This window comes from Salmo salar, chromosome 04 (assembly GCF_965601325.2).
Source record: "Salmo salar chromosome 04, fSalSal1, whole genome shotgun sequence".
NCBI classification, from domain to species: domain Eukaryota; kingdom Metazoa; phylum Chordata; class Actinopteri; order Salmoniformes; family Salmonidae; genus Salmo; species Salmo salar.
This window is the reverse complement of record NC_138294.1, coordinates 51355472-51380282: the sequence shown is the minus strand read 5'-3', so window position 1 is coordinate 51380282 and position 24811 is coordinate 51355472. Positions and strand designations below refer to the sequence as shown.

The 24811-nt window shown below is 45.4% G+C and overlaps 1 protein-coding gene across 3 annotated transcripts in view; it reads left to right on the top strand.

Moving 5' to 3' along the window:
• Positions 1-11826, top strand: part of LOC106603264 (roundabout homolog 1) — a 220748-nt gene extending 208922 nt beyond the window's left edge. For all 3 annotated transcript variants that reach the window (XM_082974526.1, XM_082974527.1, XM_082974528.1), the window contains 14 exons: positions 745-866; positions 1132-1303; positions 2147-2344; positions 3692-3718; positions 4649-4691; positions 4983-5137; positions 6940-7287; positions 8038-8151; positions 8243-8627; positions 8732-9231; positions 9347-9496; positions 9627-9848; positions 9991-10199; positions 10338-11826. In XM_082974526.1, the coding sequence (XP_082830652.1) occupies positions 745-866; positions 1132-1303; positions 2147-2344; positions 3692-3718; positions 4649-4691; positions 4983-5137; positions 6940-7287; positions 8038-8151; positions 8243-8627; positions 8732-9231; positions 9347-9496; positions 9627-9848; positions 9991-10199; positions 10338-10352 (2660 nt within the window). In that variant the 3' untranslated portion in view covers positions 10353-11826. The remainder of the gene's footprint in view (positions 1-744; positions 867-1131; positions 1304-2146; positions 2345-3691; positions 3719-4648; positions 4692-4982; positions 5138-6939; positions 7288-8037; positions 8152-8242; positions 8628-8731; positions 9232-9346; positions 9497-9626; positions 9849-9990; positions 10200-10337) is intronic.
• The last annotated feature ends 12985 nt before the right edge of the window (positions 11827-24811 follow it).

The window sequence follows — 24811 nt, the reverse complement described above, 5'->3', positions numbered from 1 at the left end:
GCCTGAGACAACAGACATGCCTGCTTTCATTATTTTTAACCAGAAGGTGCATAAACTCCCGAGGCCAATGCACTACTGATTCAGTTTAATTGCTCTCATCAGGTGACTAGCACCATCACTGCAGCACAGCACACAAAGCCCCCAAGTATTACTAGAGCTCCAGCAACGTGTCATTCATCACAGCATCAGCTCAGACAGTTCCTGTATTATATTGATGAGAAACATGCCACGTCGACCTGTGGCTTCATGTGGGTTTCATACCCGTAGGCAGATAAATGCAAGAGGGTGTAGAGGGATGAGATGAATAGTATGTGTACATCCAGTGTCCCGGCTCGTCAGAGAAAACGTTGTGTTGCACATTTTCTAAAATCTGCTCATCTTACAAATGCTAACAATTATCACAACATGAATACAAATGATTCACTCTAGTTCCATAACCTTATATTATTATAGATTTTTTTTTAAGATATTAACTTTGATTCATTCCACATAATGTTCATTAGCTGGTTACGATCATTCTGTTCAGTTCATTCCTGTTGTTTAGAGCTTACTGCATGTTTTCAGAATACTCTAAAACTACTGCATATGTGGCGGGCTGATGCCTGTGATCTGAATTGTCACTAAGTGTTCTTTCATGTTCAGTAAGAGACATGGCAGACTCTGAGCATAGCTCAAATGAGAGTCAATGTCTTTGATGTCACCATGATGTCTGTGCGTCTGTCTGACGGTGTGTTCCTGTCTCAGCCCCCAGCGGAGCCCCCCGGGGCGTTACCGTGACGAAGAGCGATACCAACGGGACCGCCATCCTGGTCGCCTGGCAACCACCTTCCGAAGAGGAACAGAACGGAATGGTACAGGAGTACAAGGTAAGATGGAGGGAGGGTGAGATAGGGGAACAAACAGAGAGAGGCATAGAGCAGAACCTCAAGCCTCACACTTTTCCCCTCAAACTTCCTTGGGTGCGTGTGTTTTTTAGTTGCTCCAGCAGAGGTGGACTAAGTATTGAGGAGGCGTTGCCATCTACTGGACTAATGTTGAAATATCTTATAACAGGTATTTTGGCATTTACTGAAAGAACCAAGTCCCTGTCTTACTATCCCCCTCCCCTTTCTTTTACACTGTCCTCTCCAGATCTGGTGCCTGGGCAACGAGAGCCGTTACCATGTCAACCGGACAGTAGATGGCTCCACCTTCTCCGTGCTGATCCCCAGCCTTGCGCCAGGGATACGCTACAGCGTGGAGGTCGCCGCTAGCAACGGCGCCGGCCCTGGGGTCAAGAGCGATGTCACCTTCTTTCAACTTGGTGAGCTGGTCAACTGTAGTTAACACCTGACAGCCTCCCCTGAGTTTAGAGTTTCTAAAAATACATCTGATCTCAGAACCAGGAAGCGGAGAGGTGAGTTCAGTGTTAATCCACTGTCTGCTCCAGGTCAACACCGGTTCAACCTGTCTAAGCTCTTTTCATTCGTAGCCATCGGATAGATGGTCTGTGTGATTTGCATACTGTGTCAGTTCTCACCATGACCAATGTACACAGTACAGGGTGTCCATCTCAAGTCCCGACATGAACATGTCCCTGAGTCAGCTCACAATGCCTTTACTCAGGTATCATCATCATCAAAATAATGACCATTTAGCTGTCTCCTGCCTTAGCCTCAGTTTCACCATTCGTGACAAAAAGCACACACACCACAGGCATTTTCAACTCGATTTTCCACCTCCATCTTCTTAGCACATTCCAGCTTTTTCGCATGGTCCATATCAAGCGTTTAGAGTAACTTCATGGAGCCAATTCACGAGGATAATGTCACCTTGAGTCAAGTCTCAAACCTTGGCGTCCAGTTCACCTCTTGGCCTAGCACTCTAAAGAGGAGCAGAGAATGAGAACATTGTTCATGACAGATTGTGCCCAGATGTATTTAAAGATAACTCCTTTCTCCAGCTGTGTCTCCTATCTCATCTCTGTAATGTTGTTTTCCATCTACGACTCCTGGCCTTCAGTTGAACTTGAATGTTTTGAAGAACTGATGTTTGTCCTTCAGGATCCGCCTCACTTTCTTTCCCTGCCAATGTTCTATGATAGAATATGCTATGTACATGTTCTATTTCTCAATCTCAATCTCCTCGTCCTCCCCCTCTTCTCCAGACTCTACGGGTCAGATGGTGCACAGTCCTGAGGACCAGGACACGCTGTCTCAGATCTCAGACGTGGTCAAGCAGCCGGCGTTCATCGCGGGCATCGGCGCCACCTGCTGGGTGGTCCTCATGGTCTTCAGTGTGTGGCTGTACCGTCACCGTAAAAAGAGGAGCGGCCTCAGCAGCAGCTACGCCGGCATACGCAAAGGTCTGTAGTGGATGTGGGTTTAGGTGTATATATCGGGGTGTTTGTGTGTGTATGGGTTACTGCGTGTGAATGGGTGACTGTGTGTGTGTATGGGTTACTGCGTGTGTGTGTATGGGTGACTGTGTGTGTGTGTATGGGTGACGGTGTGTGTGTGTGTGTATGGGTGACTGTGTGTGTGTGTGTGACTGTGTGTATGGGTGACTGTGGTGTGTGTGTGACTGTGTGTATGGGTTACTGCGTGTGAATGGGTGACTGTGTGTGTTTGGTACTGGGGTGGGAGGGGCTGTGTGTGTTTGTATGGGTGACTGTGGTGTGTGTGGGTGCGTGTGTGGGTGCTGTGTGTGTGTGGGTGCTGTGGTGTGTGTGTGTGTGTGTGTGTGTGTGTGGGTGACTGTGTGTGTGTATGGGTTACTGCGTGTGTGTGTGTATGGGTGACTGTGTGTGTGTATGGGTGACTGTGTGTATGGGTGACTGTGGTGTGTGACTGAGAACTTTGATGTCTGTGTCTTTGAAGGTGTTTACAGTATTATACTGCAGTCAGTAGAGTATCAATGGTGGATCACACCCAGCTAATATGTTGTTGTGGAGAGATTGGACAGTGAGAGTGATTAGATCAGGAGGGGTAGACAGAGGGAGGACATTAGGTTGGTGTTGCGATCGTTTAGCTGAACGCTGGTAACCTGCACTCACTGACACAGGTTAGACACAGTCCTCTGTGTCACCATTGCATTTATTCACTTCAGTCACATTTAGGTGTGTTTTTCTCCAGTAGCCCATAGTGTGACTTGCCTCGTGTCAGCTGCTTTTATCCTCAAAGTAGGGAGCCTGATAACCACATCTCACCCATAAAAGGGGGTTGGTCTAATCTTCTCCCCTGACTCAAAGACCTCAAAGGGTAGTGACGATCAGACGCCTAGCTGGCACATCCCAGATTACGCTGACATTCAAACGGTGACATTTAGGGCTCATTTCCAGGCCACCGCCCGCCGCCCCTCTCCCTGGTGAGACACAGTTAGAGTAGGGACAGGCCTGTCAGCCAGGTATTATGACATGTGTTCTATCACTGTTATCGCCCTCGCTCTGCCCCACGTGACCTCCATTACCCACAAGGCCACTTGTTCCTGAGACCACTGCGGTGGTGATTGATGCGTGTGTGTGTGTGTGCGTACGCATGCGTTTGAGTGTGCGTGCCAATATGTCTGCCGGTTTTTGTGTTTTTTTTTGTTCACAGGCTTACGAAATGTATATTTTGCTATCAATAAATGACCCTTCTTCTCACTTTCTCTCCCATCTCTTTTTTCTCTCCTTCCCTCCCTCCTCTGTTTGGCCTTGGGTTTGTTCCTGCAGTTCCATCATTCACTTTCACTCCAACAGGTATGTATGAATGTATTCTGCTGTAAACGTGTATTTGAGTGCTGAATGCACAGTTATTTACCCATGTGTGTACTGAACTTGAAGCCCCTATGATTCAGAGACGCCTGTACACAAACACAGTTCTCTCCCTATGTACTCTGTTTCTCGCAGCACTCAAGGCCAAGCTATTCCCATATACAAACAGATAATGGACTTAGTGTATAAGTTAGGTGGTCTCACATCCATAAACCAATCTTTTTAAATCAAATCTTGCAGAGGGAGGTCCGTAAAGAGCTATGAAATGATGTTCTGACATAAGCCCCCCACTGTTCCGCCCTCTTATATCAGACATAGACAACCGACACACAACAAGGGCAGATAGTGCTGCTGAGTCACTATGTTTTGTGACGAGAAGAGAGGCATAAACACAGTCCCGTGTTCCCACTTGTCCTTCACATACTGACTGTACTGTAGCCGTAGGCTAGTGTATCTAATTATGTGGTTGAGGTGACTCACCCTCCAGTGAAGAGGATGTGTCTGAATTGCAGGGGGATCGTTCACTGTGAAGTGTGCCTCAGGGCCGAGATATCATGGTTAAAGCTCTCAGACTGATTTTGTTTATCTGCATGTACACCTCTCAATCCCAAGTGCCCCATGTGTGTGATTACCTGTCTGTGTGTGTGTGTGTGTGTGTGTGTGTGTGTGTGTGTGTGTGTGTGTGTGTGTGTGTGTGTGTGTGTGTGTGTGTGTGTGTGTGTGTGTGTGTGTGTGTGTGTGTGTGTGTGTGTGTGTGTGTGTGTGTGTGTCTATCAGTTGTGAGTCAGACTGAAGAAAGACAGCTGTATGAGTACAGAGTGAAAGACGGGTCACACCAACCTGGATTTCCTCTTTTATTTGTCATGCAGGTTTTTTTCTTGTGTTTCTCACGTTTGTTCTCTTTGTTTGATTCAGTGGCCTATCAGAGAGGAGGCGAGTCTGTCTGCAGTGCTGGGAGGTAAGGGGAATCATCCCAATGTGTGGTTATATGTGTACACTTTACCAGATAGGCTTTTCCCACTGTCTATATAGCACTTATTATGGCGTTTGAGAAATGCAGGAGGGAAAGTGGTAAAAGCAACAACAGAGTATTCCCTACTCTAACCACCAGAGGGAGATCTCTCCCTGTCTAATAACTGACAAAGGACAGAAACTCCCATACCCATCCCTGACTGAAACCCTGTTTACTTGACTTGGAGTAAAGCATTTTCTGTATGATAATGGTTCTGGTTGTGTGGTTCTGGTTCAGACCTGGGCTGCTGAACATGGGGGAGAGTGTAAACCAGCCGTGGCTGGCAGACTCCTGGCCCAACGCATGTGCCAACCACAAAGACTGCAACATCAACTGCTGCAACAGTGGCAACGGCACCAGCGACAGCAACATGACCACCTACAGCCGCCCAGGTCAGTAACGTTACAGCTACAAACCTCTTCTGGTGATAGTGGTCAGGTCCCAGTAGCGGAACATATGGTACAGTTGAAGTCGGAAGTTTACATACACCTTAGCCAAATACATTTAAACTCAGTTTTTCACAATTTAATCCAATTTAATCCCTGTTTTAGGTCAGTTAGGATCACCACTTTATTTTAAGAATGTGAAATGTCAGAATAATAGTAGAGAAAATTATTTATTTCAGTTTTTATTTCTTTCATCACATTCCCAGTGGGTCAGAAGTTTACATACACTCAATTAGTATTTGGTAGCATTGCATTTAAATTGTTTAACTTGGGTCAAACATTTCCGATAGCCTTCCACAAGCTTCCCACAATAAGTTGGGTGAATTTTGGCCCATTCCTCCTGACAGAGCTGGTGTAACTGAGTCAGGTTTGTAGGCCTCCTTGCTCGCACACGCTTTTTCAGTTCTGCCCACAAATTTTCTACGGGATTGAGGTCAGGGCTTTGTGATGGCCACTCCAATACTTGACTTTGTTGTCCTTAAGTCATTTTTCCACAACTTTGTAAGTATGCTTGGGGAAGACATACTTGCGACCAAGCTTAAACTTCCTGACTGATGTCTTGAGATATTGCTTTAATATATCCACATAATTTTCCTGCCTCATGATGCCATCTATTTTGTGAAGTGCACCAGTCCCTCCTGCAGCAAAGCACCCCCACAACATGATGCTGCCACCCCCGTGCTTCACGGTTGGGATGGTGTTCTTCGGCTTGCAAGCCTTCCCCTTTTTCCTCCAAACATAGTGATGGTCATTATGGCCAAACAGTTCTATTTTTGTTTCATCAGACCAGAGGACATTTCTCCAAAAAGTACGATCTTTGTCCCCATGTGCAGTTGCAAACCGTAGTCTGACTTTTTTTGGCGGTTTTGGAGCAGTGGCTTCTTCCTTGCTGAGCGGCCTTTCAGGTTATGAAGGTTTGACTGTGGATATAGATACTTTTGTACCTGTTTCCTCCAGCATCTTCAGAAGGTCCTTTGCTGTTGTTCTGGGATTGATTTGCACTTTCGCACCAAAGTACGTTCATCTCTAGGAGACAGAACGCGTCTCCTTCCTGAGCAGTATGACGGCTGCGTGGTCCCATGGTGTTTATACTTGCGTACTATTGTTTGTACAGATGAACGTGGTACCTTCAGGCGTTTGGAAATTGCTACCAAGGATGAACCAGACATGTGGAGGTCTACATTATTTTTCTGAGGTCTTGTCTGATTTCTTTGATTTTCCCATGATGTCAAGCAAAGAGGCACTGAGTTTGAAGGTAGACCTTGGAATACATCCACAGGTACACCTCCAATTGACTCAAATTATGTCAATTAGCCTATCAGAAGCTTTTAAAGCCATGACATCATTTTCTGGAATTTTCCAAGCTGGTTAAAGGCACAGTCAACTTAGTGTATGTAAACTTCTGACCCACTGAAATTGTGATACAGTGAATTATAAGTGAAATAATCTGTCTGTAAACAATTGTTGGAAAAATTACGTGTCATGCACAAAGTAGATGTCCTAACGACTTGCCAAAACTATAGTTTGTTAACAAGAAATGTATGGAGTGGGTGAAAAACGAGTTTTAATGACTCCAACCTAAGTGTATGCAAATCAATTGAGCAATGGAAAAACAAACATGGCTTCAACATAAAACATGATAATTGAGGGAGTTATGTATATGACTTGACTTCCTGAAGGGTTAATGAAGGTTTAATGAAGGGGTAAAGTTTTACTAGACCTAACCCCATGTGGTCTCCTCTCCATAGCCGACTGCATCGCCAACTATGGCAGCCAGCTGGAGAAGCAGCAGGGGGGTCTACTGGGTCCTGAGCAGGCTGTGTACAGCGACGTGGACCTCTCCAACAAACTTAACGAGCTCAAGACTTTCAACAACCCCAGCCTGTGCTACGTGGGCCCAGGGGGAGGGCCGCCCACCCCCTACGAGCCCACCCCCTATGCCACCACCCAGCTCATCCAGTCCAGCATCCTGAACAAGGCTGCAGCAGCTGGGGCCGGGGCCCCTGACATACGCTGTTGGAACCAGCCCCCCTCCCACCTGCAGAAAACACAGATGCAGTACAACATCATGGAGCAGAACAACAGGCTTAATAAAGGTGAGAGGATTGGAGACTTACAGTAGCAGTGGTGGGAGGGAGGGTATTTCGGGAAGTTAATATTTTATTTTTTATTTGTTTTACTCTGTGTAGTCAACATGAGGGGCTTTTCAAGGAACTTTTTCATGGGGGGGGGGGCAAGTTGGGGACCAAGAACCATTCATGGGAAATCAACAAATTGTATCACAAATAGTGTTGAAAATAACTGTTTCAGCTGTTAATTTGTATCTGCCCTAATCTGTTCAAATAAGTACATTTGAAAATTAACATAGGGAAAATATTCTAGTTAGATACATGGTGGGATATTATGAAAGCAATAGTTGCTACACACTAGCTCTGCCCAGTTTCCTGGGTCAAACAGCAGTTACGTAGCCATCTTCCACCTCTGCACTTCATCAACTGAGATGAGAAGTTGCGCTGTTTGTTCACTGCATCTGGTCAATCTGCTCTCCATAGTCCTAAAGGCAGCCAGTCTTCGCGCCTGCATGGTCCTAAAGCCAACCTCTAATACTGCTAAACAGCCTGCCCGCTGCCTCTGAGCTGTCTGGTCTTAAAGGTCCTAAAGCCAGCCCTGATACTGCTTGAATGCCAGAACAAACGCACCGACCTTTCCTTTCCATTCTGAGCCAGACTGACAGCGCTCTGACCCATGAGAATGGGGGGGTGCCAACCCATGACCCCCCTCTATCAACTCCCCTGGTCAATATATCTGTTTAACTCTGTCTGTCTCTCTGTCGCTGCGGTCTTCAGACCACTATAGAGGAGATGGGCCCCTGCAAGGCACCGTCCCCTATAACCAGGCCCACGAACACAGCACTGGAGGCTCTCACCACAGCTCTGACAGGGGCAGCAGCAGTACCTCTGGTGAGACACTGAGCACACTGATTATAGCAATAGGACAAATAAGTATTTTGTTCTGCAGTATGTTCAAAAAGTTTTTCTATTCTCTCTGCAGGGAGCCAAAGTCATAAGAAGGGAACTCGCACTCCCAAACTTCCCAAAACTAACACAGTGAACTGGGGTGAACCTCTGCCCCCTCCCCCTGCCAACCCCCCACCAAGCCGGAGCTGTGATGAGTATACCCTGCCCATGGAAAAAAGCTTTAACCCAGATGCCCCATGCCCAATGCTTACCTCACGGATGTACCTGCATCCGGATGAGATGGAGGAGGAAGAGCAGGAGGCGGAGGAAGGGATGGATAGGTGTCCCACCCCCCCTGTTAGAGGGGCAGCCTCTTCCCCTGCGGGTATGTCCTACAGTCACCAGTCTACAGCCACTCTCACCCCCTCCCCCCAGGGAGATCAGCACAACGGCCTACACAACGGAACAGACCACCACAGGTAACTATGAGCCCAACTCACACTGCATCTCACTCATCCCAGCTACAACCAACAACCATATCTATTGGTCCATGCTTTGATCCTTTCCCTGTCTTCCTCCTTAGACAACACGCAGCCAGCCCACCTCCTCCCCCGCACCCCCTCTCCCCCCCACACACCTATGGCTACATCTCCAGCCCCCTGGCACTGGATACTGACGGCCAGGAGGAAGAGGAGGAGGAAGATGAAGAAGAGGAAGGGGATGAGACGGATGCGGAGATGGTCCAGGGTCACTACCACCAGCACCAAAATAATCCCCAGCCCCACCAGAAACAGCCCCACCACCAGCACCACCCTCCCCCACGCAGGCTGCACCTCCGGGGGTTGGAGCAGACACCGGCCTCCAGCACTGGGGACCTGGAGAGCTCTGTGACGGGCTCCATGATCAACGGCTGGGGCTCGGCCTCCGAGGAGGACAATGGCTCATCAGGACGCTCCAGCGCTGTCAGCTCTTCAGACGGATCCTTCTTCACAGACGCAGACTTCGCCCAGGCTGTGGCCAACACTGGAGACTACACAGCAGGCCTACGCATGGCCAGGTTTCCAGAGGACACAGGGCCAGCAGGTGAGGAGGAGAGGGACAAAAGAAACTGGGTCAGGGGAAAATTGTAGCAGAAAAACACTTAGATATACCTTCTTATATAAACGTCCATGTACTGAATGTTTGTCTGTTCCATCAGGGCGAAGGAGCCAGCGTCCCAGCAGCCCCCTGTCCACAGACAGCAACATGAGCTCTGCAGTGATGCAGAAGAGACCGCCCAAGAGGCACAAGCAGCACCAGGCCCAGGCTGGCCACCAAGGCCACCAGCAGAGGAACGACTTCACTGACGGTAAGGGACTGGATCTGAGACACGGGTCACTTCACGGAACGGCTCTCCCTTTGACTTCTCTCAGCTGTACAGTACGTATTCCCTGGTGAATAAAGTCTGAAGTTCCATTTCTGTGTTCTTCTCTCCTCAGACTCGTGTATGCCCTTGAAGTCTCCTAGTCACATGTCGCGGTGTGGCTATGAGGTGAGGGGGGCCACGCTCCCTAGGATTGGCTCTGGGGAGGGACGGGGCCGGAGAGGGAGTGCAGGGGGCCAGAGGACCAGAGAGGGCTCTGTGGAGAGACGGGAGGCGCAGGACAAGAACAGGACTCCACAGGGAGGCAAGGGGAGCAGCAAAGGTCGTCAACACCCAGGTACTTACTGCAATGTAGTATACTTCCCATATGGTTTGTGTATTGGAACAAAGAAGTACAAATATGAGAATTATAACCTTTTGCTTTTATGTGGTTTTTACATGTCAAAATAAATCCCCTTGAATCTGTCTCTCTGTTCCAGGTTCTGAAGACATCCTCCCGTACAGCAGGCCCTCGTTCCCCTCGGTACAGGGCCAGAGCCAGGGCCAGGGCCAGAGCCAGGCTCAGAGCTCCTCCAGCTCCATGTCCTCCCGGGGCTCAGGGGGACGGAGGAGAGATGGGGCCCGCAGGAACCCCACAGACACACTGCCCAGCATCGCAGGCTTCCAGACCCAGGAAGAGGAACTAGAGGTGAGAACAAGATGCTCATAAAAGTGTCAGTTTACTCGTTTCTATTAGTTGAAATGATGTGTCCAAAATCTAGTATGTCTATGAGCTTCTTTTGATGGCCATTAATCGAGGGGTTGCATTATAAACTTGTGTCCACAGCTGCTGGAGAGCTGAGGATCATGGGAGGAGGACAGGAAACTCCCACAGTGCCCTCACAGGAAGGCTTGAATCTGACATCAGTGACTATTATGTAAATTACTTTTCTTATCATACAGAATGAGGGGAAAAAAACATAACAATACTTAATATTAGTTTTTCTTTTGACAATTTCTCATTTGATGCCATTTTGGAGGGAAAAAGAAAGTGTTAGAAAAAAAAGTGCGATCATGTTTCAGTCTGTGCACTCACTGGTACGAAGCACTATTAGATCATTGTTTACATGAGTTGTTGGTTGAGAACTGGCCTCTATGGTGAGCTAGTGACTAATATGAAAGTACATGCACATTAGATGACTGTTGTATACAGATACCTTGTCTTGGATCACCTTCTGTGGTGCCTCAGACTGGTCTTGGCATGTCTGTTGCGCCTGTTATATTACTGTAATTAATATTTGGACTTCACCATCCATCTTGTAAATTGTTCCGTCATTTTGCTGCCACAAAATTGCTACAATGGGATTTTTAGATTTGTTTTTAATGTATTTTTGTAACGCACTGTTATTGTTTTGTTATTGATGTTGGTCTTGTCAATGTGCGTTATTTGTTCTACTTTGGTTTCAAAAGCACAATCATTTAACTTTATTTTAAACCATTGTTATCTATGACGTTCCGTCTTAAAAGAGGAACAATGATTCAAAAATAATGTTGTTGATCGTTTTCTGTATACGATTGGACGAGTGTTATGTGTCTTAATATTCTGTTTCTGTTGGGATTGGGATGGCAACGAGACTCCCCGTCTAGGTTTAATTGAAACCAGAGTGATCATTTGGACTGAAGGGGACACTGCCCAAAGCGGTGACCACATTTATCCATTTATTATGACACAAACTACTGTGTTGGTCGGATTATACCCTTATGTCTACAAATGCACTTATGAGGAAGTGAGAGAGACCGTAGACAACCTGAGGGACACATTGTACCAATAGAGAAGGGTGAGGAAGCCCCATTTCTCTTAGTAGTTGTCTCCTTTCCAGATAAGTTAAGGGTGGAAATGTTGACGCATCCATCCTGGAAAATGGACTTCTCCGTGCCTGGTGATGGGTAGCATTTTGTCCATCAGCAAGCAACACACATCCACCATTGTTTCCCAGCAAGACAGGGTTGAAGGAAGTGAAATGAATACTGACCCAAAAGAAGGACTAAAGAAGAAGACTTTGTTGTTGGGTTTAGGTTCTTTATGGCTACATCTAGGCCAAGCTTTGAGTCCATTTCTTTACTTCCGACACATGTACAAAATGTGTGAAACGATGTTCACTGAGGGCACCTGACATTTGTTTGGAGTTTGCCATGTTTTAAAGAATTACACTACTATGTTCATGATGTCAGCCATGGCATTTCATTTCATTACTGAGTATGTTAAAAACGGGATGGAAAAAAAAAACATTGTCATTTTACCACATTATTTATTATTAAAATGTCTTCAAATGCCACTGTACCGTTTGAGATCTCTTCTTATTTTGGGTTGTTCCGTTTTTGTTCACTTGTTAGGTTAAACCCTTATTCCTCTAGCATTTCACCAGTCAATAGAGCCTAACACAAGGTTGAAGTAAAGAAGGAAGTTGGGAGATGGAGAGGAAGAGGGAGAGCCACCCAAAAGCCTGTTCTTTATGGGAATGTGATGAGACACGCTGTTTAATTAACCTCACTCATGAACCCTCGTGGTTAATTAACAGAGCAGCTGTGTGCTGTCAAAAGGAAAGAGACGCTCTGGAGCCTAGCACAGGTGTGGCTCTCGGTGAGTGTGTCACGTGTGTGTGTGTGTGTGTGTGTAGTGGGGGATGGATGGCATTCAAAACTACAGCTACAAGCGGCAGCCAAAATCCTTTCTTTGTCCTCCTCTGAGAACAAGATTGTGATGGAGAGAAATAAACTGTCAATCAGCTACCCACATACAGACTCCTCCAGAAAGAGTATAACGTCTTCCTATTGTTTAACTGTAAGTACATCTCTGCATAATCAGCGCGAGCAGAGCAGGAGACACATGCTGAGCTGCTGGAAGTCCTATCACTGATGAAACTACACAATTGCATTCAATGATAGATGGGACAGATTGCTGTTATAGCTGAAGCTTCTCTCGCTTTCCGAGTGGAATAAACAGTGTCCCGGCAGCTGTACAGGGCTGTCTGTAAAGGCTAGCTACCTATACATTGATGTCCATAGCCCTAGTCACCGCAGTGCTAATTCCGTACCGTAAGGGGTCAACATGATGTAGACGCTGCTGCGTCTTGCCCACTCTAATTCTCTGTGGTTCACCAGTAGGACCTGCTGAGGGAGTCAAACTCATGCATTTCCATCCTTCTTGCGCTCTTCATTAATTAGGTAATCTATATTTCTTCTGTACCATTCAGTTGTCTGTGGGAAAGGATGACTCAGATTTACTGCTAAAGTGTCTGAGGAGAGGCCTTAGGACAGTTATTTTGCCTAATCTGGTGGCCTCCACTTCAATTCAATTTTGCAAATTTATCCAGATACATTACAGTAACTGAGTTTAAGGGTTAAAATCAAACATTTATTTAACTAGGCAAGTCAGTTAAGAACAAATTCTTATTTACAATGACAGTGGGTTAACTGCCTTGTTCAGGGGCAGAACGACAGATTTTTACCTTGTCAGCTCAGGGATTCGATCCAGCAACCTTCCGGTTACTGGCCCAACGCTCTAACCTGCCGCCCCAACATGCACACGCACACACACGCACGTCAGCATTCTTGCGCATGAACGCACGCACACACACATGCACACACACTCCCCTGGCTATCAGAGTAGTGTGCAGGCTTTGATGATGGATCACAGTCGAGGCGAGACACGCTTTTCGTGTCAGCATCAGCAAATAAACAGAGTCTATCCATCTTCATTATGCCCCAGTGTGGACAGCCTCTGAGGCCGCTACCCAGGAAGAGGGGCATTACTGGTAATGGAGTCTTTAGAGCAGTCCTGGGAGACTGGAACTGCTGGCTGGTTTCTATAGGCCTCAAACTACACAGAAACCGCATGGTTGCCTTTATATAGAGGAGAGACCAATTTACGAACTTACAGTCAATTTCAATGGGCGAACCCACAAACGCAGAGCGCTGCTTAAATGTGGAACGTTGAGGTCTTGAATGTGATGAATACGGCTTTATTTTCTGTCCCTCTGGGTTTCAGTTCTCGCTGAACACAGCTAGTCTAATGCCAGGGTTGTAAATGCCATTTGGTCAAATATTAAAATCAATAGCTTCTCATTTGCCACAGTAAGCTGAATAAGGATTACTTTCACTCTGCCATTTCTCAAGTATTAAAGTCACTGTCCTGAGCCATGATTGAAGTGGTCAGTCGCCCATCAGTATGTTTCTCCACATCGATCTCCCTGGTACTCCAGCAAGCATGTCTACCCCAGTGCAGCAGCACTTCTCAGGGGAGAGGGAGGGAGGGAGGGGGAGCGAGAGAGAGAGAGAGAGGTGTAATCCCCTGTCACCTCCTCCCCTGTTCTGCCCATGCAATTAAACCCACGCACCAGGATTAGACTGCCCCCCTGCCTGCCTCCCCCATCTTTTCCCCTTCCATCCTTTTCCCTCATCCCCCTCCTACCCCCTTCCCTCCACGCTGAGTCAATTAAACAACGACAAGAGGGATTTAATGCCCCTCTCTGTAGGCTCCTTCTCTCTCTAAATCCTACCTCAATCAAACACCAGAGGAAGAGGAAATGGCTCTTAATTGTTGCCTGAATTTCTGTTCTAAATGGTTTCCATGAAATTAAGCCACACCCGCTCATCAAGCCTGTGGCATTTACAAGCAAACATCAGTTTCCCCCTTTGATCATTTACGCACAGCCATTACATTACCAAAATGTGTTAATAAAATGTCAATTAGTATTCCTGTTAACCCCAGTATCCAATTTACCCACCAGTGTGTTAATCTAAGTAAGATAATAAAACAATCCCCATGAAAATCCATCAGGTTATGCTAGAGATGTCTGGTTTGTTTTTTGCATTGGATGCATCTCAATCCACCACAGTATGTCGCAATTTCGCATCTGCGGTGAAAGGTGGCAGAGGTAGAGCGATGTCTGTCAGACCATGTGACATCCTGAAAATCAGTCTTCTCACGAAAATGTCTGTAGCATCCGAACAATTTTACCAACAAACTATGACCACTCTATGGAAAGGGGAGACACTCACTAACACGATGGCCATTTCAGTTTTGCTCTACGACCCACACAAACGTCAGGGGACTCGTCTGAAGTCGATACCATCGATGTGCCGACTTCTGTTTGTAGCGTCCGAACCGTTTGACCTACAAACTATGACCCCACTGAGGAAAGGGGAGATTCTCATGAACACGATGGTGTTCTCAGTTTTGCTCGACCCCAACATGTGTAACCGGACTCATCTGAAGGTATTATTTGTATTCTAGAAGTATGAAGGTAGTTTTTTGCCTGTCTCTCTCTGTCTGTCTGTCTGTCTGTCTGTCTGTGTGTCTGTCTGTCTGTCTGTCTGTCTGTCTGTCTGTCTGCCTGTCTGCCTGTCTGTCTGTCTGTCTGCCTGTCTGTCTTGCCCCTCCTCTCGTCATGCTGGTGTCTACTCTACGAGTGTTAATTTCCTGCTTCAGTGGAACGAGTCACTCCAGGAGTGGTTTGTGACAATCCTCTGACGCCAAGCTGGAGAGAGAACCCTTGAGTCGTCGCTTACTGTTTAAATTATTAACAGGAATGGTGCCAGCGGTGTGCAGCCACTCATAGTCCTCTGTACCTTCATTGAATCATTTAGGGGAAGGGGATGGAGAGGAGTGGGGGGACAGCCATTTCTTCTCCCTGTTATTTCACTCTATTTAAATATCATTAAATGAGCACGTCAGCATTCCCAGAAATGTTACCATCCAATTATAATGCTATTTTCGTGTGTTGTTTGTTGTTGTTTATAGATTGTATGCAAATGAAAACCTTATTATATTATTCATGTGCACCAAGACAACGCACAAAATGCAATCCACTGTGTTACACAAGCATTATGCAGTCTATTTAGCAAATCTAAATGCACATGACACTACAAGCTCTGCCATTATGACAGACATGCAGACAGACATGCAAACAGACAGACAGACAGGCAGGCAGGCATGCAGACAAGCAGGCAGACAGCTAGGGAGACAGGTCGGCAGACAAGCAGGCAGACAGAGAAGTCATACAGGACACAAATCTATAGAGGACATTGAAATGTCATTGTATTACCCTCCAGTCCCACATTGAAAGCATTGTCAACATAAATTCACACATAGCCCATACAGCCCCAGGGAATCACACCTCTTATTTTATCTTCATACTGCCCTAGGAGCAGGCCATATGGTTTGAGAGACACACCATTGTCCTAAAGCACTGGTGCCAAAGCAAACCATGCATCCACAGAGGGAGCAGTGAAGACTCTGTTCTAGCTTTAGAAGCCATGTGTTTCTGGTGTGTGTGTGTGTGTGTGTGTGTGTGTGTGTGTGTGTGTGTGTGTGTGTGTGTGTGTGTGTGTGTGTGTGAACCACACATTTGTGTATAGGCGTCTGTGTGTGTGTGTGTGTGTGTGTGTGTGTGTGTGTGTGTGTGTGTGTGTGTGTGTGTGTGTGTGTGTGTGTGTGTGTGCACGCGTGCATGCGTGTGTATGCGTGCGGATTTATTTATCTCAGTCTGTTTATCCTTGGGCTCATAAGTGATTAATGTAGGTGGCCTTCATGTCGCTTTTATTTGATTAAGAGAGAGGAATAGCAGCTGCTTGAAATAAAAGCAGTTAGATAAGCAATCTGGTGTTGCCCACCCAAAGTACCAAAACTAAACATATACAAAGGGTTGTTTGGATCCTTTTTTCAATAAATTATTTTTTTGTAAGCTTTGAAATGATATCACACTCAAGCATTAATGTTTTCCAGTAATGAAGACATGGATGTCTCATGGTATGGGGCTAACTTTGAGCACCTTTATCTCCTGAATGTTTTGGCATTCAGGTCCAAAAAGTCACTTTCTGACCACTTCTTCCATGGGCAAACATGTATGGAAGGTTTTGTTTAAACCAAAAGGGATGCTGTCAAAAAGTGATTGAATTCAAATGGGTTTAACCGACAATATCCGAAGAAATTGAAATAGAAACAAATGTACAACAAACAAAAGTAGTTTGCTGTCATTTCATCTGCTTGATGTGATTGTGTATTAGCTTTAGTTGGCTAGCTGGCAAAGAAGAAGTAGCTAGCCTGCATGTCTACATGGGAATGATTTGTTTAGCATAGTAACCATTGAAAATTGAGCTCGCCAGCTTGTAGTCCTAAAAAACAGAAATGAGTTAGCATTTTCTACCTCTGGTTGGTTCGCCATAGAATGCAATAGTAATGGCATCTTTTTGTAGGTACTAACAGAGGTTAACTCCACCATGGCTGATTGTCCAAAGACTATGGGGAAATTAATTGGGGTTTTGGAGGGTTTTTGGATAAACTCAGAAAATAAGGTCTGTGGTAAACACAAGCTTAGGAGATCTTATATGTTTTGTTCTATGAGATAATGTTCATCAGCAATGTTACTTTTTGTGAAATTTTAAGCATTTATGTAATCACATAAAGCACATAAAGGAAACATAATTCATAAAGGTCATGATAACTGACTGATATTATCTTACAGAACAAAATGTATAATATATTCTAAACCTGTGTTAACCTAAGACCTTATTTTCAGCGTTTATCCTAAAAACCCATTATTTTCCCATGAATTTCCCCATGCTGTGGGATTATATTAGATACTCTTTGAAGAGGTAGAGTTTCAGATGTTTTTGGAAGATGAGCAGAGACTCTGCTGTCCTAGCTTCAGGGGGAAGCTGGTTCCACCATTGGGGTGCCGTGACAGAGAAGAGCTTGGACTGGGCTGAGCAGGAGCTGCCCTCCCGTAGTGGTGGGAGGGCCAAAAGACCAGAGACCAGTACTCGGGTTGGGGTGTAGTGTTTGAGCATAGCCTGAAGGTAGGGAGGGGCAGTTCCTCTTGCTGCTCCGTAGGCAAGTACCATGGTCTTGTAGTGGGTGAGAGCTTCGACTGGAAGCCAGTGGAGTGTGCAGAGGAGCGGTGTGACATGGGACAACTTGGGAAGGTTGAACACCAGATGTTTCATTTCTGTTTTTTAGGACAACAAACTGGTGAGCTCTATTCCTATGTAAGAAATGAATGGGGAAAATAATGGGGTTTTGGGATATACAGTGGCAAGAAAAAGTATGTGAACCCTTTGGAATTACCTGGATTTCTACATAAATTGGTCATAACATTTGATCTGATCTTAATTTAAGTCACAACAATAGACAAACACAGTCTGCTTAAACTAATAACACACAAACAATTATACGTTTTCATGTCTTTATTGAACACACCATGTAAACATTCACAGTGCAGGGTGGAAAAAGTATGTGAACCCTTGGATTTAATAACTGGTTGACCCTCCTTTGGCAGCAATAACCTCAACCAAACGTTTCTGTAGTTGGTATCAGACCTGCACAACGGTCAGGAGGAATTTTGGACCATTCCTCTTTACAAAACTGTTTCTGTTCAGCAATATTCTTAGGATGTCTGGTGTAAACCGCTCTCGAGGTCATGCCACAGCATTTTAAATCGGGTTGAGTTCAGGACTCTGACTGGGCCACTCCAGAACGCGTATTTTCTTCTGTTGAAGCCATTCTGTTGTTGATTTACTTCTGTGTTTTGGGTCGTTGTCCTGTTGCATCACCCAACTTCTGTTGAGCTTCAATTGGCGGACATATAGCCTTACATTCTCCTGAAAAATGTCTTGCTAAACTTGGGAATTCATTTTTCCGTCGATGATAGCAAGCTGTCCAGCCCCTGAGGCAGCAAAGCAGCCCCAAACCATGATGCTCCCTCCACCATACTTTACAGATGGGATGAGGTTTTGATGTTGATGTGCTGTGCCTTTTTTTCTCCACACATAGTGTTGTGTGTTCCTTCCGAACAACTCAACTTTAGCTTAATCTGTCCACAGAATATTTTGCCAGAAGCGCTGTGGAACATCCAGGTGCTCTTTTGCAAACTTCAGACCTGCAGCAATGGTTTTTTTGGAGAGCTGTGGCTTCTTCCGTGGTGTCCTCCCATAAACACCATTCTTGTGTCATGACGTTGGCCTCTTTGAGTACAGGGAGGACAGTTGACCCCCTCCCCCCTTGCACCATCCCCCAACCTACCTCCCCCCACCCAGGCCCTGTGTGAAAGGGTTGTAAAATTCCAGAGGAGAATCTTACAACCACATGGCCCAGTTGAGACACAGAGGGGTCCCATAGAGAGACACAGGAAATTCTTCCAACTCACAGAATTGGGGAACCGAATGACATTTGTGTTCTGGAGAAGGTATGGAAGATTGGTGAAGAATCCAGCTACGAACTGGTCCGCTTGGTACAATTTTGTGATACTCAGAAGAGACAATATAGCCCTATTACCATAAAACGGTTTATATAATAGCCTCAGCCTTGAGACTTGCATTCACATGGTTGTGTAGAATGTATTAATAAGGATAAAGCTATTTGTAATACATTGAGATGCTATGTACTGATGTTAATGTGATAGAATTATATGTCTGTACCAAGCTTAACTCAGTCATCGGCACGCCCCCAGGGACACAGACAGGACCAGGCGTCATGTGACATGTTCACTATAAAACTATACCCTGATTTACATTTCTCCAGACCCAGCCTCCACTCCATTGCGAGTTAGCCAATAGGTTTGACCATCCAAGTACTCTACTGAAAGTGAACTATACCACGTGGTTAACTTTTAGACTATTGATACCGACAGAATAAGAACAAGTCTTTGATATTAATTATTAGTCTGCAGCTAAGTCAATTATATCATTGAACGCGAAGACCAACGAAACATCCATTCTATGACGACATTAATGAATGTCGCTTTGAAAGATCCATTCTAACCGAGAGAGAGAGAGAGAGAGAGAGAGAGAGAGAGAGAGAGAGAGAGAGAACGTGGACAAAACTCTCCAACCGAACGACGCTGCAACAAGGATCCCGACGACTGAGCGTAAATATATATTGATTGCAATTGTTCCCGAATGAGTGAGCGTTCAATTGTCAATTGTTAATATTAATGAACTCTGTGTACCTTCTCAGCTGCCCTTTATGACCCATTGTTAACAAGACACCAGCCATGCCTGTTTTAGCCCACTAGGGCACATTACTCTACCAATTCTTTGTGATGATAATTACTGTTTGTATACTTTCTGTGAATTAATTAGTTTAGTAAATAAATGATTTTAAGACAATTGATGTATGGATGACTCTTAGTAAAGACTGGGTTCGTGCAGATACAACAATTTACGACGTTTGGAATGAGACTGGACGTGAGGTAAAATACACCATTTAAACCAGAAGATAATCGGCCTATACTATAATAGAATATAATATATAATGTTATAATATAGGAAAGTTATATTAGGAAAATTATAACTTGACTAAAATGTAATCTGAATATTTTCCTTGGTGCCCCGATCTCCTAGTTAATTACAATTAAACGATGAATCAGTTTGATCGCGTGATAATAATTACAGGGAGTTAATTGATAAACATGTCTTCAGTTTAATGGTACCCCAAAGACACGACACTTGTTTAGTGTTTTATGTATTGTAGACTCATCAACAGAGATGTTAGCATGTTCCAGAGATTTCTGTAAGTCTTTAGCTGACACTCTTGGATTCCTCTTAACCTCATTGAGCATTCTGCACTGTGCTCTTGCAGTCATCTTTGCAGGTCAGCCACTCATAGGGAAAGTAGCAACAGTGCTGAACTTTCTCCATTTATAGACAATTTGTCTTACTGTGGACTGATGAACATCAAGGCTTTTAGAGATACTTTTGTAACTCTTTCCAGCTTTATGCAAGTCAACCATTCTCAATCTTACAGTAGGTCTTCTGAGATGTCTTTTGTTCGAGGCATGGTTCACATCAGACAATTCTTGTGAATAGCAAACTCACATTTTGTGAGTGTTTTTTATAGGGCAGGGCAGCTCTGACCAACATCTCCAATTGATTGGAATCCAGGTTAGCTGACTCCTGACTCCAATTCGTTTTTGGAGAAGTCACATACTTTTTCCAACCTACACTGTGATTGTTTAAATTATGTATTCAATATAGACAATAAAAATACAATAATTAGTGTGTTATTAGTTTAAGCACACTGTGTGTGTCTATTGTTGTGACGAAGATGATGATCAGATCAAATTTTATGACTAATTTATGCAGAAATCTAGGTAATTCCAAAGGGTTCACATACTTTTTCTTGCCACTGTACACAGAAAAAAAGGTCCGAGGTTAACACAAGTTTAGGAGATTCTATGAGATAATATCAGTCAGTTGACCTTTATAAATTATTAAGCCTTTATGTGCTCCAAAACTTTGTCTCACCTTTATTTAACCAGGTAGGCTAGTTGAGAACAAGTTCTCATTTACAACTGCGACCTGGCCAAGATAAAGCATAGCAATTCGACACATACAACAACACAGAGTTACACATGGAATAAACAAAACATACAGTCAATAATACAGTAGATCAAAAGAAAACAAAAAGTCTATATACAGTGAGTGCAAATGAGGTAAGATAAGGGAGTTAAGGAAATATATAGGCCATGGTGGCGAAGTAATTACAATATAGCAATTAAACACTGGAATGGTAGATGTGCAGAAGATGAATGTGCAAGTAGGGATACTGGGGTGCAAAGGAGCAAGATAAATAAATAAATACAGTATGGGGATGAGGTAGGTAGATACAGTAGATGGGCTGTTTACAGATGGGCTATGTACAGGTGCAGTGATCTGTGAGCTGCTCTGACAGCTGGTGCTTAAAGCTAGTAAGGGAGATATGAATCTCCAGCTTCAGAGATTTTTTCAGTTCGTTCCAGTCATTGGCAGCAGAGAACTGGAAGGAAAGACGACCAAAGGAGGAATTGACCACTGAGATATACATGCTGGAGCGCGTGCTACGAGTGGGTGCTGCTATGGTGACCAGTGAGCTGAGATAAGGCGAGGCTTTACCTAGCAGAGACATGTAGATAACCTGTAGCCAGTGGGTTTGGTGACGAGTATGAAGCGAGGGCCAACCAACGAGAGCGTACAGGTTGCAATGCTGGGTAGTGTATGGGGCTTTGGTGACAAAACGGATGGTACTGTGATAGACTGCATCCAATTTGTTGAGTAGAGTTTTTGAGGCTATTTTATAGATGACATCACCGAAGTCGAGGATCGGTAGGATGGTCAGTTTTACGAGGGTATGTTTGGCAGCATGAGTGAAGGATGCTTTGTTGCGATATAGGAAGCCGATTCTAGATTTACTTTTGGATTGGAGATGCTTAATGTGAGTCTGGAAGGAGAGTTTACAGTCTAACCAGACACCTAGGTATTTGTAGTTATCCACGTATTCTAAGTCAGAGCCGTCCAGAGTAGTGATGCTGGACGGGCGAGCAGGTGCGGGCAGTGATCGATTGAATAGCATGCATTTAGTTTTACTTGCGTTTAAGAGCAGTTGGAGGCCACGGAAGGAGAGTTGTATGGCATTGGAGCTCGTCTGGAGGTTAGTTAACACAGTGTCCAAAGAGGGGCCAGAAGTATACAGAATGGTGTCGTCTGTGTAGAGGTGGATCAGAGAATCACCAGCAGCAAGAGCAACATCATTGATGTATACAGAGAAGAGAGTCGGCCCGAGAATTGAACCCTGTGGCGCCCCCATAGAGACTGCTAGAGGTCCGGACAACAGGCCCTCAGATTTGACACACTGAACTCTATCAGAGAAGTAGTTGGTAATCCAGGCGAGGCAATCATTTCAGAAACCAAGGCTGTCGAGTCTGCCAATAAGAATGTGGTGATTGACAGAGTCGAAAGCCTTGGCCAGGTCAATGAATACAGCTGCACAGTAATGTCTCTTATCGATGGCGGTTATGATGTCGTTTAGGACCTTGAGCGTGGCTGAGGTGCACCCATGACCAGCTCTGAAACCAGATTGCATAGCGGAGAAGGTACGGTGGGATTTGAAATGGTCGGTAATCTGTTTGTTAACTTGGCTTTCGAAGACCTTAGAAAGACAGGGTAGGACAGATATAGGTCTGTAGCAGTTTGGGTCTAGAGTGACACCCCCTTTGAAGAGTGGGACGACCGCGGCAGGTTTCCAATCTTTGGCAATCTCAGATGATACGAAAGAGAGGTTGAACAGGCTAGTAATAGGGGTTTCAACAATTTCGGCAGATAATTTTTGAAAGAGAGGGTCCAGATTGTCTAGCCCGGCTGATTTGTAGGGGTCCAGATTTTGCAGCTCTTTCAGAACATCAGCTATCTGGATTTGGGTGAAGGAAAAATGGTGGGGGCTTTGGCGGGTTGCTGTGGAGGGTGCCGGGCAGTTGACCGGGGTAGGGGTAGCCAGGTGGAAAGCATGGCCAGCCGTAGAGAAATGCTTATTGAAATTCTCAATTATAGTGGATTTATCGGTGGTAACAGTGTTTCCTAGCCTCAGAGCAGTGGGCAGCTGGGAGGAGGTGCTCCTATTCTCCATGGACTTTACAGTGTCCCAGAACTTTTTTGAGTAAGTACTACAGGATGCAATTTCACGGGTGCAATTCGATGCTAATGCAGAACGCCACAGGATGTTTTTGTGCTGGTCAAGGGCAGACAGGTCTGGAGTGAACCAAGGACTATATCTATTCCTAGTTCTAAATGTTTTGAATGGGGCATGCTTATTTAAGATGGTGAGGAAAGCACTTTTAAAGAATAGCCAGGCATCATCTACTGATGAGATGAGGTCAATGTCATTCCAGGATACCCCGGCCAGGTCGATTAGAAAGGCCTGCTCGCAGAAGTGTTTTAGGGAGCGTTTGACAGTGGTCGTTTGGTCGCAGACCCATTACGGATGCAGGCAATGAGGCAGTGATCGCTGAGATCTTGATTGAAAACAGCAGAGGTGTATTTGGAGGGCGAATTAGTTAGGATGACATCTATGAGGGTGTCTGTGTTTACGGATTTGGGGTTGTACCTGGTAGGTTCATTGATAATTTGTGTGAGATTGAGAGCATCAAGCTTAGATTGTAGGATGGCCGGCATGTTAAGCATGTCCCAGTTTAGGTCACCTAGTAGCACGAGCTCAGAAGATAGATGGGGGGCAATCAATTCACATATGGTATCGAGGGCACAGCTGGGGGCAGACGGAGGTCTATAGCAAGTGGCAACAGTGAGAGACTTGTTTCTGGAAAGGTGAATTTTTAGAAGTAGAAGCTCAAATTGTTTGGGTACAGACTTGGATAGTAATACAGAACTCTGCAGGCTATCTTTGCAGTAGATTGCAACACCGCCCCCTTTGGCAGTTCTATCTTGGCGGAAAATGTTATAGTTAGCGATGGAGGTTTCAGGGTTTTTGGTGGTTTTCCTAAGTCAGGATTCAGACACGGCTAAGACATCCGGGTTGGCAGAGTGTGCTAAAGCAGTGAGTAAAACAAACTTAGGGAGTAGGCTTCTGATGTTAACATGCATGAAACCACTGCTTTTACGGTTACAGAAGTCAACAAATGAGAGCACCTGGGGAGTGGGAGTGGAGCTAGTCACTGCAGGACCTGGATTAACCTCCACATCACCAGAGGAACAGAGGAAAAGTAGGATAAGGGTACGGCTAAAGACTATACGAACTGGCCGTCTAGCACGTTCGGAACAGAGAGTAAAATGAGCAGGTTTCTGGGCACAATAGCATAGATTCAAGGCATAGTGTACAAACAAAGGTAAGGTAGGATGTGAGTACATTGGAGGTAAACCTAGGCATTGAGAGAGAGAGATATAGTCTCTAGAGACGTTTAAACCAGGTGACGTCATCGTATATGTAGGAGGTGGAACAACATGGTTGGTTAAGGCATATTGAGCAGGGCTAGAGGCTCTACATTGAAATAAGACAGTAATCACTAACCAGGACAGTAATGGACGAGGCATATTGATATTAGAGAGAGGCATGCGTAGCCAAGTGAACATATGGGTCCAGTGAGTGGTTGGGCTGACTGGGGACACGGCGATTCAGACAGTTAGCAGGCCGATGCTAACAAGCTAACAGTTAGTCGGCCGGGGCTAAACAAGCTAGCAGTTAGCAGACCATGGCTGGCAAGCTAGCAGTTAGCAGACCGGGTTAGCAAGCAAGCAGTTAGCAAACCGGGGCTAGCAGTTAGCAGACCGTGGCAGGCAAGCTAGCAGTTAGCAGACCGGGGCAAGCAAGCTAGCGGTTAGCAGACCGGGGCTAGCAAGTTAGCCTTTGGGGAACGTCGCGATGGGGGTAAGTTTGTTTTTGCCTCTTCGTGCGGTGATGTCGATAGACCAGTCGTGGAATTAGTAGTGTTCCAAGTAGCTCTAGGTAGCTAGCAGGCTAGCAGAATGGGCCTTCAGCGGACGTCGCGCCTGAGGGGC